The sequence below is a fragment of the Pristis pectinata genome, chromosome 2 (assembly GCF_009764475.1).
Source record: "Pristis pectinata isolate sPriPec2 chromosome 2, sPriPec2.1.pri, whole genome shotgun sequence".
Classification (NCBI taxonomy): Eukaryota; Metazoa; Chordata; class Chondrichthyes; order Rhinopristiformes; family Pristidae; genus Pristis; species Pristis pectinata.
Window position 1 is genome coordinate 62805495 of NC_067406.1, and position 15440 is coordinate 62820934.

Here is a 15440-nt window from a genome sequence, read left to right on the forward strand (position 1 = left end):
CTCTGATACATGATCTGCCACTTGTTAAGATCACAGCTAACTCCACACCTCATCCACTTTTTCATCAGATCCCTATCCCCTTGATTCCCTTTGTGCCAAAAATTTATAGTTCAGTCTTGAATATGCTCATTGATTGAGCACCCACAGTCCTCTATGGTAAAATCTACTATATTGATCTGAAATTTTAAAACTAGTCTTAAATTTCAGGCAATCATCCTCCAAAGAACAGTTATAAAGCATACTTTTGAAAGAGAACAGGTAAAGTATTTGTCATTTGGTAACCTAGACATCTTAATATTTATTACTATACTTATATCTTGAAGCCAAGCAAATGAACGTTGGTTTTATGCACCTGAGCCAATTAGGAAGAATCCTCGGCACCAGCAACAAATCTAATCCTCAGGCCCATTAGTGGTCCAGACTGACCAGTCAGTCATCGATAATATCCTAGTTTATTGCAGATAATGGCCAGATATTAGTATAGGGGCCTATCTGCTGACAACATTTTTGTGCTATAAAGTCACTCAATAGCTCAGATGCATATATTCCTGATGTACTTCAGGAAACGATTCTCTTCCACATCTACATCTGGACCCATGAAGAAGGCCTTTACTTGTAGTTCTAACAGAAGCATTATCTATATTTGCTGCTATTGAAGAATTTACAAAATGCCATCCTTGGCATTATTCTATTGGATTATCACCATGTTGAAGTTCGCACCCACCAGTACTTAACATGTGGGGCAGGTAGCTTTTGAGAAATACACACAAAATGCTGGATGAATCAGCAGGTCAGGGAGCATCTATGGAGGGAAATAAACAGTCGGCATTTCAGGTTGAGACCCTTCATCAGGACTCCATCAGGACTTCATTGGCTTTTGAGAACATCTTTTCTACAGTGCAAAACCATAAAACTTGGAGTCAACCACCACCACACTCCACAAATCAGTCAATTTTAGAAGGTAAAAATGAAATGCACCACATTCCTTTGTAAATCTATCAAATGAATAATATAATCTGTGTAATGGAATATCACTATACTTTAATAATTGTCTAGAAAAGACTGTATTTTGCTTATTATACCATCTAATACATCATTGATGAAGACATAATATATGATGTGAGACAGCAAGCTTCAGTGACTTTCAGATTCCAAAGAGAAATGTTAGTCAAATCATGAATCAACCATTAAGTTTAATTGTATTGAAAATTATATGTTAGATCCATCTCAAGCCTGTTGTCAAGGTGACCGTAACAATAACAAACATAGGAACAACAACTTGTCACTATATACATCTTTAAAAGAATAAAACAATCTCAGGCACCTAACAGTAATATAATTAGACAAAAATTATTTGCAAGTTAAAGAAGGACTGGATGACCAAAAACTTGTCAAAGAAATAGGTTTTAAGGAGATTTTAAAAGTAGGATAGAGAGGTGCAGTGCCAATTGCACAGATACATATGCTGGACTAGAATCATGAAATGATACATGACAGTAGGAGTGCCCATTTTGCCTTGCCAGCTGTTTGGTAGGAGTATCCAGCTCATCCCATTTCCTATTCTTTCCTCACAGACCTGTACTTACCTTTCGTGTATTTATCCAATTTTCTTTTTAACGTAATTATTGAATCCACTTTCACCAATACTTTAGCAGTGCATTCCAGATCACAAGAACTTGCTATGTTAGAGAAATCCCCTCTCATATTGTCAGTGCATTCACCATAGATTAAACAGCCTCCCATTTATTTTGAAGAGTAGCTCAACTTCCTGATCCATGACTACTCAAAGTGGAGAAAGAGCATGTGGAATGATGTTGAGAAGTTTGAGACTATACATCAGGAGCATATAGAGGCCCTGTGTAAATGGCAGAAAGAGTGCATCCTCTACCCACCATCCACCCTGTTAGGCATCACCTGCCCCATTTTCGCAAGAGTCTGCAGTTCCTGCATTGACCTCATCAATTACCTCATAGCCAACAAAATTGGAGTGGAAGTCAACCTTGATCCTGAAGCACTGTTTAAGAAGGTAGGAAGCCGAGAGGGGAAGTGTGAAGGAAAAGAGAGAGAATATCAGAAGAACTTATAAGAACATGTAAGACTTCTATAGGAACATAAATAGTAAGAGGGTTGTAAAAGGTGGGTTGGAACTTATTGGTAAATCGGTTTATTATTGTCACATGTACTGAAGTACAGTGAAAAACTTGTCTTGCATACCATTCATACAGATCAATTCATTACAACAATGCATTGAGGTAGTACAAGGTAAAACAATAAGAGAGTGCAAAATAAAGTGTTACAGTTACAGAGAAAGCACAGTGCAGGTAGACAATAAGGTGCAAGGTCATAATGAGGTAGATTGTGAGATCAAGAGTCCATCTTATTGTACTAGGGAACTGTTCAATAGTCTTATAACAGTTGGATAGAAGGTGTCCTTGAGCCTAGTGATATATGCTTTCAGGCTTTTGTATCTTCTGCTCGATGAGAGGGGGGAGAAGAGAGAATGTCTAGGGTAGCTGGGGTCTTTGATTATGTTGGCTGCTTTACCAAGGCAGCGAGAAATGTAGACAGAGTCCATGGAGGGGAGGCTAGTTTCCGTGTTGTGCTGAGCTGTGTTCACAACCCTCTGCAGTTTCTTGTGGTCATGGGCAGAGCAGTTGCCATACCAAGATATGATGCATCCGGATAGGATGCTTTCTATGGTGCATCGATAAAAATTGGTGAGGGTCAAAGAGGACAGGCCAAATTTCTTTAGCCTCCTGAGGAATAGAGGCACTGGTGAGCTTTCTTGGCTACGGCATCTATGTCATTGGACCAGGACAGGCTATTGGTGATGTTCACTCCTAGGAAGTTGAAGCTCTCAACACTCTCAACCCCAGCACTGTCAATGTAAACAGGAGCATGTGAACCGCCCACCCCTTCCTGAAATCAATGACCAGCTCTTTTGTTATGCTGACATTGAGGGAAAGGTTGTTATCATGACACCAGGTCACTAGGCTCCCTATCTCCTGCCTGTACTCCAACTCATTATTATTTGAGAAATGGCCCTCTGGGGTGGTATTATCTGCAAACTTGTAGATGGATAAAGAAGGTAATCCACGCATAGAAGCGGAAGGCATAACTGGAAAACTAAATGAGTACTTTGCATTGGTCTGTGCCAAGGAAAGTGATGTTTCTGTAATCCTCCCTTGATGCCAGAGGACTGGAAAAGAACAACTGCAATGCCCTTGTTCAAACAGAAGTGTAAAGATTTGCCCAGGCCACTGCAGGGCAGTTCAGTTTAACCTTTAAGCTTTTGGTAAAAATTATCAGGGAATAAATGATAATAGATTCTCAGAGAAGTTTGACTTGATAAAGGAATTAATAAAAGTAAATTGTGTTTGATCCACTTGATTGAAATTTTTGATGAGGTAACAGATAAGGTTGATGAAGGGAATGCGGGAGATGCTTTCTACATGGATTTTCAGAAAGTGTGAGATAAGGTCCCATAGAAAAGAATGGTTAGAAAAATTGAGGCTCATGGAATTAAAAGGTCACTAACTGTTTGGATTGAAATTAGCTTAAAGGCAGAGAGCAGATAGTAGTGGTAAATGGTTGTTTATCTGACTGGAGTATAATAGACAGTGTTCCCCAGGAGTTGATTGGTTGGTCTGCAGCTTTGTATGATATACAGTATATTAAGAATTAGACATGGGTGGACAAAGCATGGAAATGTAGTAAACAATCAGAAGTATGGTATTAGACTGCAAAAAGGCAGATAAGCTGGCAAAATGGGTAGACAAATGGTAGTTGAAATTTAACAGAGATTGCATGACATAATACACTTCAGCAGACAGAATAGGGAGTGACAGTATAGACTAAATGGGCTGGTTTTAAGTGGTGTGCAGGGATTTCATTTTATATGTATGCAAATCTTTGAAAGTGGCAGAGCATGTTGAGAGAGGTTAGTAAGACATTTGGAATCCTGGGATTCATAAATCGAACATAGGATATAAAAGCAGGGATGTTACATTGAACCTGGTGTCACGAACCAGCAACAAATAAAACACACTGAGCATGATTTAGTGTTAAAAACTATTTTATTAATCACTACTTATGATAATACGTAAAATAAAAGTAAAAATGTTAGTATGTTAGAATTCAAAAATGTTAAACCTCGAACATTAACCCCAAAACTAAACTCTTCGTGTGTGTGTGGGTGTGGCAAAGTCCAAAACTCCCAGTTCCGGAATGGTTCTTAAAGTTCAGTTCCGCAAGCCATAAGGTGAAACATGAGCAAGGGCTTCTTCAACAACCGCCGTTGTCTGAAGATAAGACGTAGACATAGAGAACCATAGAGAGAGTACATATGAAATCCAAATGTTCCACGATGGAACCCAAACGACACTTCAGTGTTTACTCGGTAGTGACTTCCTCACCTCGAAAAGCATCCGAATCGTGGTCGTCCACACACAAATACCTGTTTCCTTCTACAGGTCAGCAACAAAGTGAACTCCACCGGATTACTTCCAACTTCCATACATGGGTTTCAGTGGCAAACACAGTTATTGTTTCTCATCCATCGATAGAGAAAACAAGCAGGCTGGTGTCTCTCTCCCTTCTCTCTCTCTCTCTCCTTCTTCTTCTGACTTCTTCAACAACGTCATTACGTCCTTTATCTTCTATTGACGTAAGCACGCCCCACACACACATACACACACACTCTCTATCTTAAAGGGATTTTCACTGAGTCCGTAACACTGGTTATACCACAACCTCAAGCCTAGTACCAGTTCTGGCCACCTAACTTTAAGAAGGATGTGTAGGTCCTGAGGGAGGTACAGATTTTCTAAAATGGTTTCAACGAAAAGGGATTCAGCTATAAATTTAGACTTGAGGAACCTGGAATATTTTCCTAGAAACAAAGAAGGTTGAGAAGATATTTGATGGAAGTGCACAAAATTATGACTGGATTAGATGGGGTAAAGTGAAGGGAATTATTTACATTCACAGTTGGTTCAAAGGCCAAAGGGCACAAATTCAAACTTCTGCCCCAAAGTTACAAATGGGATGTGAAGAAAACTCTTTTATGCAGAGTGGTGTTGGAAATAGAATCAATCAGGGCTTTCAAGAGGGGTTAGACAAACATTTTGGAGAGAGTATGGGAAATAAGTGGGGGAATGGGACCAATAGGATTGTTCTACTAAGAGCCAAAATGTACTTGATGGGCTGAATTGCCTCTTATAACAATTCTAATTCTAAATCAAATAACCCAGTCAGTCCTCTTCAACAAATCCTTTTCAAATAAATTGTACTTGTCACATAAGTTGTTATTGTGTGACTCTAATCTAATTTAATATTCAGAAATGTCTTAGAATTTCTGTTAAAGGACTTAAACAGCATGCCTATTCAAGTTAACAGTCTATTGAAAAGTATTTTTTTAGATTTTATTCCAAGCAGACTGCTGTTTATGTAGTTACCTACTGACAGGGTAGTTTATTGCAGTGAAATGGTAATTTATAGCTTAATTAAATTAATTATAATTTAGTAGTTCATATTATGAGGTTTTCCGTGTTATGTTTTGTAGTAAGGCAACCTACATCAAGGTATGTGAAACATGCTCACCAATTGAAAGGTTTTAAATTGCATATCAAACCATTTATCCAGAATTAGGTAAGCAGCTAATTGAGGATAGGCTGTTGTGCCACAAACAGTTAACAAGTAATGTTTTTGTATGAAAACTCTTTATATGGATGTAGACAACATTTTCAGAAGCTATAATTTGAAATTACAGTGCTGTAATAGAGTATCATCATTATGATTGTTAATTACTTAAAATAGAATAACTGTTGTTTTGTCTTCTAAACATATTCACCTCAGCTATTGTGTGTTATATACCACCTTTCCAAAACAAAATCCAAAATTTATACCTTCCTTCTTCAGTGATAAGTACATTATCACTATTTATCTCAATAAATACAGAAAAAAATAACTATTTCTGAGTGAGACGGAGTTATTTCTACATAAGGTTACATGTATACACAGCACTGCAGCATATATATAATATTTATATTTTTGCAACATTCTTGTAGAATAGTATCTCATTCTGTCCAAAAAAGACCAGGTTTTGTCTGGGAAGAAATCTATGTCAAAATGGTATAAAGAAAGATTATTAATAGCTATGGGAAAAGTAACATATTTCTCTTTCTGGGTCTCTTCCCAACATCCAGATTGGAAGAATGAATAGGTGAACTATTAGGTTAAATAAATACATACAAACTCATGTACTCATGCTGTATTTCAACAATAATCATGTAGATTTCCCAAAATAGAAGGAAGCCATTTAATTTACTTAATCTGTACTGTTGCTTGTTCGGCATGAGACTCTTATCACCCTACTTAATCTAAACCTAGCAATGTATCCTGCTATTCCTTTTTCTGGCACATACCTATTTAGTTAGCCTAAAGGCATCATAACTATTCTTGAATTCTTTATTTGAAATTGTTAGTAACTATTTAAAATTTATGGCTCCTAATTTCGTATTCCCCCTCAAATAGAAACACCTCTATATCATCATAATCAGAAATCTTCGTTATCTTTAAAGAGCTCTCAATCTTTATTTCTGAAGAAAAGGGCCAAAGCTGCTTCAGTCTTTTTTGATAGGCATTACCTCTCAGTTCTGGTATCAGCCTTGCAAATCATTTTTGCAATTTCTCCACTGGCTCTGTATCATTTTTCTAATCTGACTGGAAATGCTCATTTAAATTTGGCTTAAATCATGATTCTGTACAGGTTACTTCTATTTTTAAATTTTCTTCTTCTAGAATTGAACCCAAACTTTGTATTATAAGTGAACTTATTATTAAGAACTTGCAAATGTGTATGGCTAAATCTTTGTCCTCCCCTACCACATAAATCTTTATGGGACTCTTTATTCCTCGAATCAAATTCACCACCTTGCAATAATCTGTATAAAATTCATTTGCCATTTACACATCTTATTCTGCTGGATCACAGATGTTCTCATTTGAATATATGTTATATTTCAATGATGTTCTTTATTTAAAGACTTAACACACTTAATACATCACCAAGTAAAAGCAAAAGAAGAAGGATCTGGGACATATGAAAGTCAAAGTGAAAGGTCTTTCAAAGGTGTTTAGGAGGCTTTTGAAAACATTGAAGCTCTCAAAAAGGAGAAGAGAAGAAGTTTAGAGGATAATGTGAATTTGAGTCAGGATGTACACACGTCTAAACTTAAAAAGAATGGAGGATACTTTAGAGTGATGCCATGAAGGGGTTTATAAATAAAATCGATGAGTCTCAAAATCTTTGATGATGCTGAGGAATCATTTAGAGGAACATAAAGATATGGTATAGAATAGGATGTCAACAACAAAGTGTGAGTTTAAGTGGGATTCATGAAGCTGGTTTGGAGGAAGTCTTAAAATTTATATATTTATTATAGGAGGTGGGTGAGTGTGACAATTTCATCCTAATTCGTTTGAGTTGATCAAGAAACAAAACTTTAACATGGGACTGGAGTCACATGCCCCCAGTCAAGGTATTTATGATAATATCTATGGATAATATTAGCAAGACAGTTTTTGTTGCCATTTTACTGTTTGACATTTCACAAATTATGTGATCGTTTGAATTCAGTTTCCCAATTTGTCATCACAGGGCTTGAATGTGCAATGTCTGGAATTGAAGTGTAAGATAAGATATCTTTATTAGTCACATGTACATTAAAACACACAGTGAAGTGCATCTTTTGCGTCGAGAGTTCTGGGGGCAGCCCGCAAGTGTCGCCACGCTTCTGGTGCCAACATAGCATGCCCACAACTTCCTAACCTGTACGTCTTTGGAACATGGGAGGAAACCGGAGTACCCAGAGGAAACCCACACAGACACGGGGAAAATGTACAAACTCCTTACAGACAGTGGCCTGTGCCATAACCACAAGTCTACAGCAGGAAAATGTTGAAAACTATACATGACATTTTCTGACTTTTATCCTTATTGACTTAATGATATAATTCACTATTCTCTACGCTTCATAGATCACTGCTTCACAGCCTAATAGCATTATTGTTCTTTTGACATCTTTAGCTATTCCAGCATGCATGATAAAATGTATGTGATCCATTTTTTATTGCAAAACTTTACAGTTACCCATGTTAAATTTAAGTTATCTACCCAAACAAGTTTATTTTGAGGATTCCTGACTGGCTTTTTAGAGTTTCCCTCTGTACTTATGCTGCTAGAGAAGGTTGCTCAAAATCTTGTGTAGAGTAAGAAGAACCAACCATCTAATCCTGGACAAAATAAAGCCCATTACATCCCTTCAGACTACGACTCTGTTGGCCGGTACTTACTAGATTACTAAGGTATTGAGGTACTCTATATTGTACTTTTGGTGCTATTTCAGTTAATGTACCCATTGGATGTGAAGGCTTTCCTTTCCATTTTAAATAAATTGAATATTATGTTAGCTTCCAGGGTATCTTCACAACCCCAGTGTTTGACTCAACCAGAAACTGGCACGTTTTGGACATTTGCAGGGATCAGAGAGATATTTACACAATGAAGGAAGGAAACAGGGGAGGAAGAAAGAAAACAAAGCAGACAAGTGGGATAAAAGATGACTCAGCTATCTCTTTGCAGTAATTTAGATATGTAGTTAGTAACAGATTGTCTGGGAGAGTGTAACCAGAAATCAGCACTGACTCAATGGCACTTGGCTAACCTAACCCATCGAATTGGTTTTATTTCTCAACTTAACCAGCATGAATCATACTTTTGGATGGAAGGCACAAAAGTAAAATAAGTAGTGGAGAAATAAGATCTCCCAAAAACAATCTTGGGAAATTCAGCACTCTCCTCTATTGCTATGTCATTTTGTTCACTGGTATGAACTGCTTCATATTACACCACTTGCCTGAATTTCTTATCCATTTCTGAGCTTGATTTTAAAATGATTGTATGATGCTTAAGCAGGAGCTTTTCTTACAGGATTTTGTCAAATTTATTTTGAAATTTAAATGCCACATATCACAAGACCACATTTCCTCAAAACATACCAGAGAGTAATCTTCGTTGTCTGACTCTTTTTTGGCTGTCATTTACTAGATTGCTAAGGTGTAAAGATAATCCTTATTGCACTTTTGGTTATAAGTTAAATTATTTTATTTATTAGATGCCAGACTTGTGGCTCTGCGTTTGTATAAGTCTGTCCTTCCCCTTTTACTTAACATAAATTGAACAGCACATTAGTTTGTTTCCAAGCCATCATTACAACCCCAGTGTTGGACTCACTCACAATGGCTATTGCATCTTACAAATCTCATTTTCTTCACGATAAATGTTATCCACCCTTAGGGACAGTTGTTTTGAGACCTATTCCATTTTATGTGAAAGATCATCAACAGTTATGGATAGCATATTGCTTATTCCTCCCTTAGTTAAATACTTACTGAACTATTTGAAGAATACAAGCTACATCACCACAGCTGTGCATAATCCTGACCTCTCATTTATATATGAAATAACAAATAAGAATTACTGGCTAGTGAATAGGATTGGGGCTAGAGGTCATTATCTTTTGGTGGGGCAGGGGCAGAATTGGAGGACGGGAAAGAAAATAGATGAAAGCATCTTTGTTCTTCAGTCAGCCTTTGCATGATATATACTGCAGCAATCTGTCAATGAATAGCCAATAAATTGTTCAGTTACCTGCTGATAATAATTTATCCAAGATCTTAAAAAATAAGTTGGAGTAGGAAATGGATGGTACATTATTACAGTAAATTACATGGCATAGCTTTCAAGATCAATCATAAGCAGTTTCAGCTGCTTGAATCAAATTATTCAATAAAAATATTTTATGAACTGCATAACCTGTAATTATTTTCATATTAAAATCGTTGACTGAAGGCAACTTTATAGTAGGCTATTAAAACAGCTGAAATTGTCTAATTAATATATGCATGTATATACTTAGCAATTTGCTAAGCCGACCTTGAGATTCATGAATATACCCCTTCCAACCGAACAGACTGAGATCAAGAACAACATGACGAACCCAAGCGAAAAGTACTGGCTGTATTGATTGGTCAAACAATTCGGGTTTAACAATATTGGCAAGTTGTTCCGTCTTTTGATTGGATAGACCTGGTATCAATCACACACCTCCTCCCCCCGCCCCCCGTTTAGCTGTCACGAGCGATCCGGAACGGGGTTAGCAGTTGTTCGACTTTCAGTTCGCCGTTTCTGCCTGGAATCGCCATTATGCATTTAAAGCGATTAGCATGGCAAACGAGCTGGGGCAATTACCGCATGGCAGAAAATTGCTAATATTTTCGGTTTTTTGGGTGGTGGGAGGGATTGGGCAGTTGATGGGCCTGGACAGCCACTTCAATGAGCGAGGGCTCAACGCCGCTTTAGCGCTTTGTTTACCTTAGTCGTGCCGGCTTGTAGACACCGTCGGCTGGTTCCGTTCTCATCGCCGGGTCCTGTCAAAACATCCTGTCCACCTCTCTCCCTCTTTTCCCCTGGGTTTATAATATTTTCATAAAGATGGCGGAGGGACCACAGGCTGCAAACTAATGACTGTCAGAAACATCGCTTCAATTTGTAATATGGTGAGTAGACGTCCGTGGACGCTTTTGGGTACGCGGACTGGTTACACAAGCCGCTAGAGTTTGATCTACAATGCAGATAACCGCTCACCTAATCTAGACAAATTTCAGTTTTAGAGAGCCGATTTAACAGTACTACGGCTGATTTGAAGTTCTGTACCATTCTAAATTCAATTTGCAAAACATAAAAATAAAATTGGGATTAAAATCGACATCTGCACGAATAGTTCGAAGCCGGTGTATTATCATGTTCACAAACCTAATTGAATTGCCACTGAATGAAAATGAAACTTCCTTAAACATGCTTCCACAGATGAAATTATCTTTATACATAGAAAATACACACAGCTTTGAACCTGTGGAGTTGCAATTTAAGTGCAATAGCAAATTGTATGGGGGGGGGAAGAATAACTTTTAGAAATATGTTGTATGACGTTATTAACCTTTAGTTTGCATCGAAAATATACTTATAAAAAGAATTGTTGGGATTTAAGAAATCATAACGAGATGTGTAGGTGTATTGTTGAATAGAAAACGAGCCCTGGCCCTTAAAACAAGATTACATTAAAATATTTACCGTTAACTATTTTAATTAAAGCAATCACTGAACTGAGTTTAAGTGAAAGTTTCAGGGCGGAGATTGACCCATCTCTCCAGATGCTGCATAAACTCTACCAACCGGAGTAGACTCGCAGCAAAAGTTTTTTGAGTGACAAAAAATCAGGAATCATTGAAGAAACTATTGGATACTACAGTGAGGAACTTGAAGCTCTTTCTATGCGAATGAATAAAAAATTGAGGGGTAGTTTCTCTGTTGATAGCGGCCCTCTCTTACGCAAGCCTGAAACATTTAATTTATATCATTGGGCTATTGTAGAGGAGCGAGATGGGCGGAATTCTTGTTTCCTCCTTCAATTTTGTTGTAAAGCGGGAGGATAAGTCCCTTTTTGCTCCAAAGCAACGGCAGATTATTGGTATATTTTCCTTCCATTTGGATAAACTTCTGGGACAAGTTAGAATGTTAGCTACATTATTTGTTGCAATGTTGAACTTTCCAACATAGATTGATATGGGCAGTTTGTGCACTGGCAATACTAATCTCTTTTAGTAGCTGATTTCTGATGTTTGAGCAGGAATGGGAAACAGACAACAATATTGTATGTACACAAGGTATGTTTATGGTACTGATTCCTGCTTCAAAACATTTAAGTAAGACTAGAATTTTTCTCATGTTTTTAAGATTGCATCTTGCAATTTGGAACAGAAAAACGGTATAGAACTTTAATTTTTCAGCCATATTGTGCATTGGTTTACTTAAGTTTGTGTCCTGGGGTTTATAGTTTTCCATTCAGATGAAAAACTACCTCAATTATTAGAACTTTTTACTGTTCTCTTCTAATGTGTGAGCAAAGAAAAATGTGAAATCATCTTTCCTTCAGTGATAATTAAAGGTTCTAATTGGTTTTGTTAGATTTGCAATTAACATATTTTTAATTTAAACCAGTACAATTCTTTACATTAACCTAATTATGCATAAAACAGCCATGTTTTCATTTGTATAATTTAATTATGTAAAGATGATGAATCTGAGATCACAAGTTTGGCTAATGTTTGTTTTACGGTTGTAAGATTAATCTGTAACCAATAATATACAACAAAAGTTGAGGGTGGTGAATTTGTGGAACTCCTTGCCACGTACAGCAGTGGAGGCCAGATCAGTGGGGGCATTCAAGGAGGAGATAGATATCTAAATAGTCAGGATATCAAGGGATATGGGGATAAGGCCGGTAATTGGGATTAGAATAGTTTTTTTCTTCTTCTTTTTCCCCCATTCCCCATTTCTCATTTCTATTTCCCTTTCCTTGGAGCAGACTCGATGGGCTGAATGGCCTGCTTCTGCTCCCTTGTCTTGTGATCTTGTGAAAGTTAGAAATGATGGGCTGAATGGCCTTCTTCATTTGCAACCCATGAGCATTTCATTGCTGTACGATAAAAGATAATTACAGCTGAGAAATGTAATGGTTATGTTTCATAAGTTAGAAAGCTCAAAGGGAATGAAATGAGCTTCATAATCTTTTGTAAAATTATCTTAAATTTACATGTTGGACAGTAGTTAATGTGCTTTATTGGAAATAGCTGCTTGATTTTTTTCTAATTTTTTCCATGTGATATTATTGATATTAACAAGAATAGGAGGTGTAGAGTTATTTGTTGTTTTGGATATTTTAAATTTTCAGACAAATGGTATTTAAGCAAAGAAGGAATTGTAAATTATTGGCCCTGAATTATGGAGGAAATGTTATTGTTGTGAACAATATGTAAGGTAAAGAATAAGAGCATTCCATCATCAGCAGTGTTACTGTAAAAATATTAGAGGTTGAGATAATGATTCATCAATATATTTTGGTTGTTACAGTGAGAAATTGTCTTTTGAATTTGGTCTGGCTAAGTTAATAATTATTTCAAACCATTATATTTTGGCTGGTGCTAAAATCCTTATTTTATAGTGAGACCCAGAGGCATTAGATTAGTGTGACCTGAGGTCTCTTGGTTAATTATCCACACTTATATAATTAAGATTAAATACATTGCTGCTGCTTATTGAACCTCTGATAATTTGAGCTGGAAGATACAAAGTAGCTATTGTGAATGCTTCATTATCATCTTCAATTAAGCATAGTTCAAAGAATGTGCTGAACATTCAACAGTATGAAAATATACCCTTGAAATGAAATGGGTTTGTGTTGCTAAGTAATACTTCATTTATGGAAGTGCCTGTTTTTCTTGTGAGCAAGACATTTGACTAGCATTGTTCAGTTTCCTGGTCTAAGAAGGTATGAAGTATGTTAAATGGTGTGCTTTTAGGTTTATTATTTTCAATGTGTATTTTAACTTTGAGGAAAATTTGCTTTCCTATTGAAATGGAGATTGAATCTTTTGCTTGCAAGCATGTAGACAAGTCCTTTGATTGTAACTAAAATTATTGAAATATCTTTAAAGATCATTTTATTCTACTCATGGAACTTTTAATCTCTGTCACAAATTCCTGTTGCTAAGAAATCTCTTTTCTTAATCTTGTGACTATTATTACAATGCCTTGTGAAATCTATCACCTCACAGGAATGGCTGCTTTATATTTTGATATGGTTATAGATCTTTACAATTTGTACCCATTTATTGTTCAAGATTCATGTTATGAATTATGACTGTGAGAATTTAAACTGGGGTACCTTGTAAATCAGCATTGCTGGTTTTCCCGAGAGCTTGCACAGAGCAGCTTCTGATTGTGTATTCTCAATTATTTCAGTTTGTGAAAGCAGGCCTTTGAGCCACACCAGAGACACAGAACTTGCACAAATCAGACACACAAAAAAACGTAATTTGGAATAAATGTTTGACTTTCCTCGACCCAGAACAGTGAAAAGCAACTCAGTTATTTCTGTGGAAAAAGGTATCAAAGTATTTCATTTTTGTTAAATTGTGGCGGTGCCCCTAATAATTTCAATAAAAGAATGAGCTCCATTTCATTTAGATATTGTTTCTTTTTACAGTATCTGCTTTGTGTGACTGGGATTACAAAATGTTTGAACTCTCTCCACTACCAAAAGGGTTGAATAAGTCTGAATATCTGAACAAAAGAGTCCCAGTTCAATGCTAAAACTAAAACAGTAATTTGTTTTATCTTTTGCTCTTCATGAAAAAAACATGTCAATGTCCTTTATTGCCATTTGAGTACTACAGTTTTATATCATTGGAACAGAAATTTCTGGTATGGATGGCTTGCTATTGACCACATTATAGATTTATGATGGAAAACATAATTAGGCCAGGGCAAAACATTTCTCACCTACTTTTTTTTAAAAGGTGATAAGGAAAATAGATTAGCCCAATGGAAAAGTACTCTATGGATTCACTTGATATAAAGGAAGGGGGCCAATAAATCTGAGGATTAAATACGTTATGGAGCTCAACTTTCCTCAGAGGAAGTACGTATGTGCTTAAAAGTGTTGGAAGAGGCCCTTGAAACAGAATCACTGACTTATACTAGTGTGTGTGTGTATGGCTTGATTTTGTGTTTTGTATTCCATGTGTTTCCTCACCTTAGTTGTTATTTATATTGAACTGTAGTTCTGTATCAGAATTGGGGAAAATTTGCACCATCCACATTAAGAATCTAACTCGAGCCCATATCCCATTTAATTATTTTTCCAAGGCAGATTTAAACTTGCATGTGCACTGACTTGGTTACACAAGTCTATATAAAGAGGTGGGAGGAGAGAGAACTGATTTTTCACTTTTGGCTGAAATGGTTATTGAAACTCATCTTTCAAATTTGAATGTAATTGAATGCAAAATGCTCCACTAAGGAGTGAAGGATCCATATTAGTGGTATATGATCTCTGAATTGGATCTGAGAGCTTGCTAGGCAACATTTTGCTGCTTGTACCCAAATAAACAAGATGGCACAGGTTATAGGTGGTCTTCATGTAACAATTTTCAAAAAGATCAAGATCCTAGGGAGCACATCATGTGTACTTGTGAACTTAGCAAGTGTTAGGCAGTGGAGATACAAGAGATTGCAGATGCTGGAATCCGGAGCAAAAAAAAATGAGCTGCTGGAAGAACTCAGCGAGTTAGGCAGCATCCATGGAAGGAAATGGACAGTCGATGTTTCGTGTTGAGATCCTTTATCTGGACTGAGAGCAGAGGGAGATATCCAGTATAAAGAAGTGAGGGGGTGGGGTGGCGCGGCGCAAGAGCTGGAAAGTGATGGGTGAATCCAGATGAGGGGTTGATTAACGGAGGGATGGGTGGATACAGCG

General features: G+C 36.9%; 1 protein-coding gene across 2 annotated transcripts in view; it reads left to right on the plus strand.

Moving 5' to 3' along the window:
* The first annotated feature begins 10213 nt into the window (after positions 1–10213).
* usp46 (ubiquitin specific peptidase 46) overlaps positions 10214–15440 on the plus strand; it is a 60036-nt gene continuing 54809 nt past the window's right edge. The window contains exon 1 of one of the 2 annotated variants that reach the window (XM_052037893.1): positions 10214–10620. In XM_052037893.1, coding sequence (XP_051893853.1) covers positions 10585–10620 — 36 coding nt within the window. In that variant the 5' untranslated portion in view covers positions 10214–10584. The remainder of the gene's footprint in view (positions 10621–15440) is intronic. The other variant, XR_007958124.1, reaches the window with a different exon arrangement.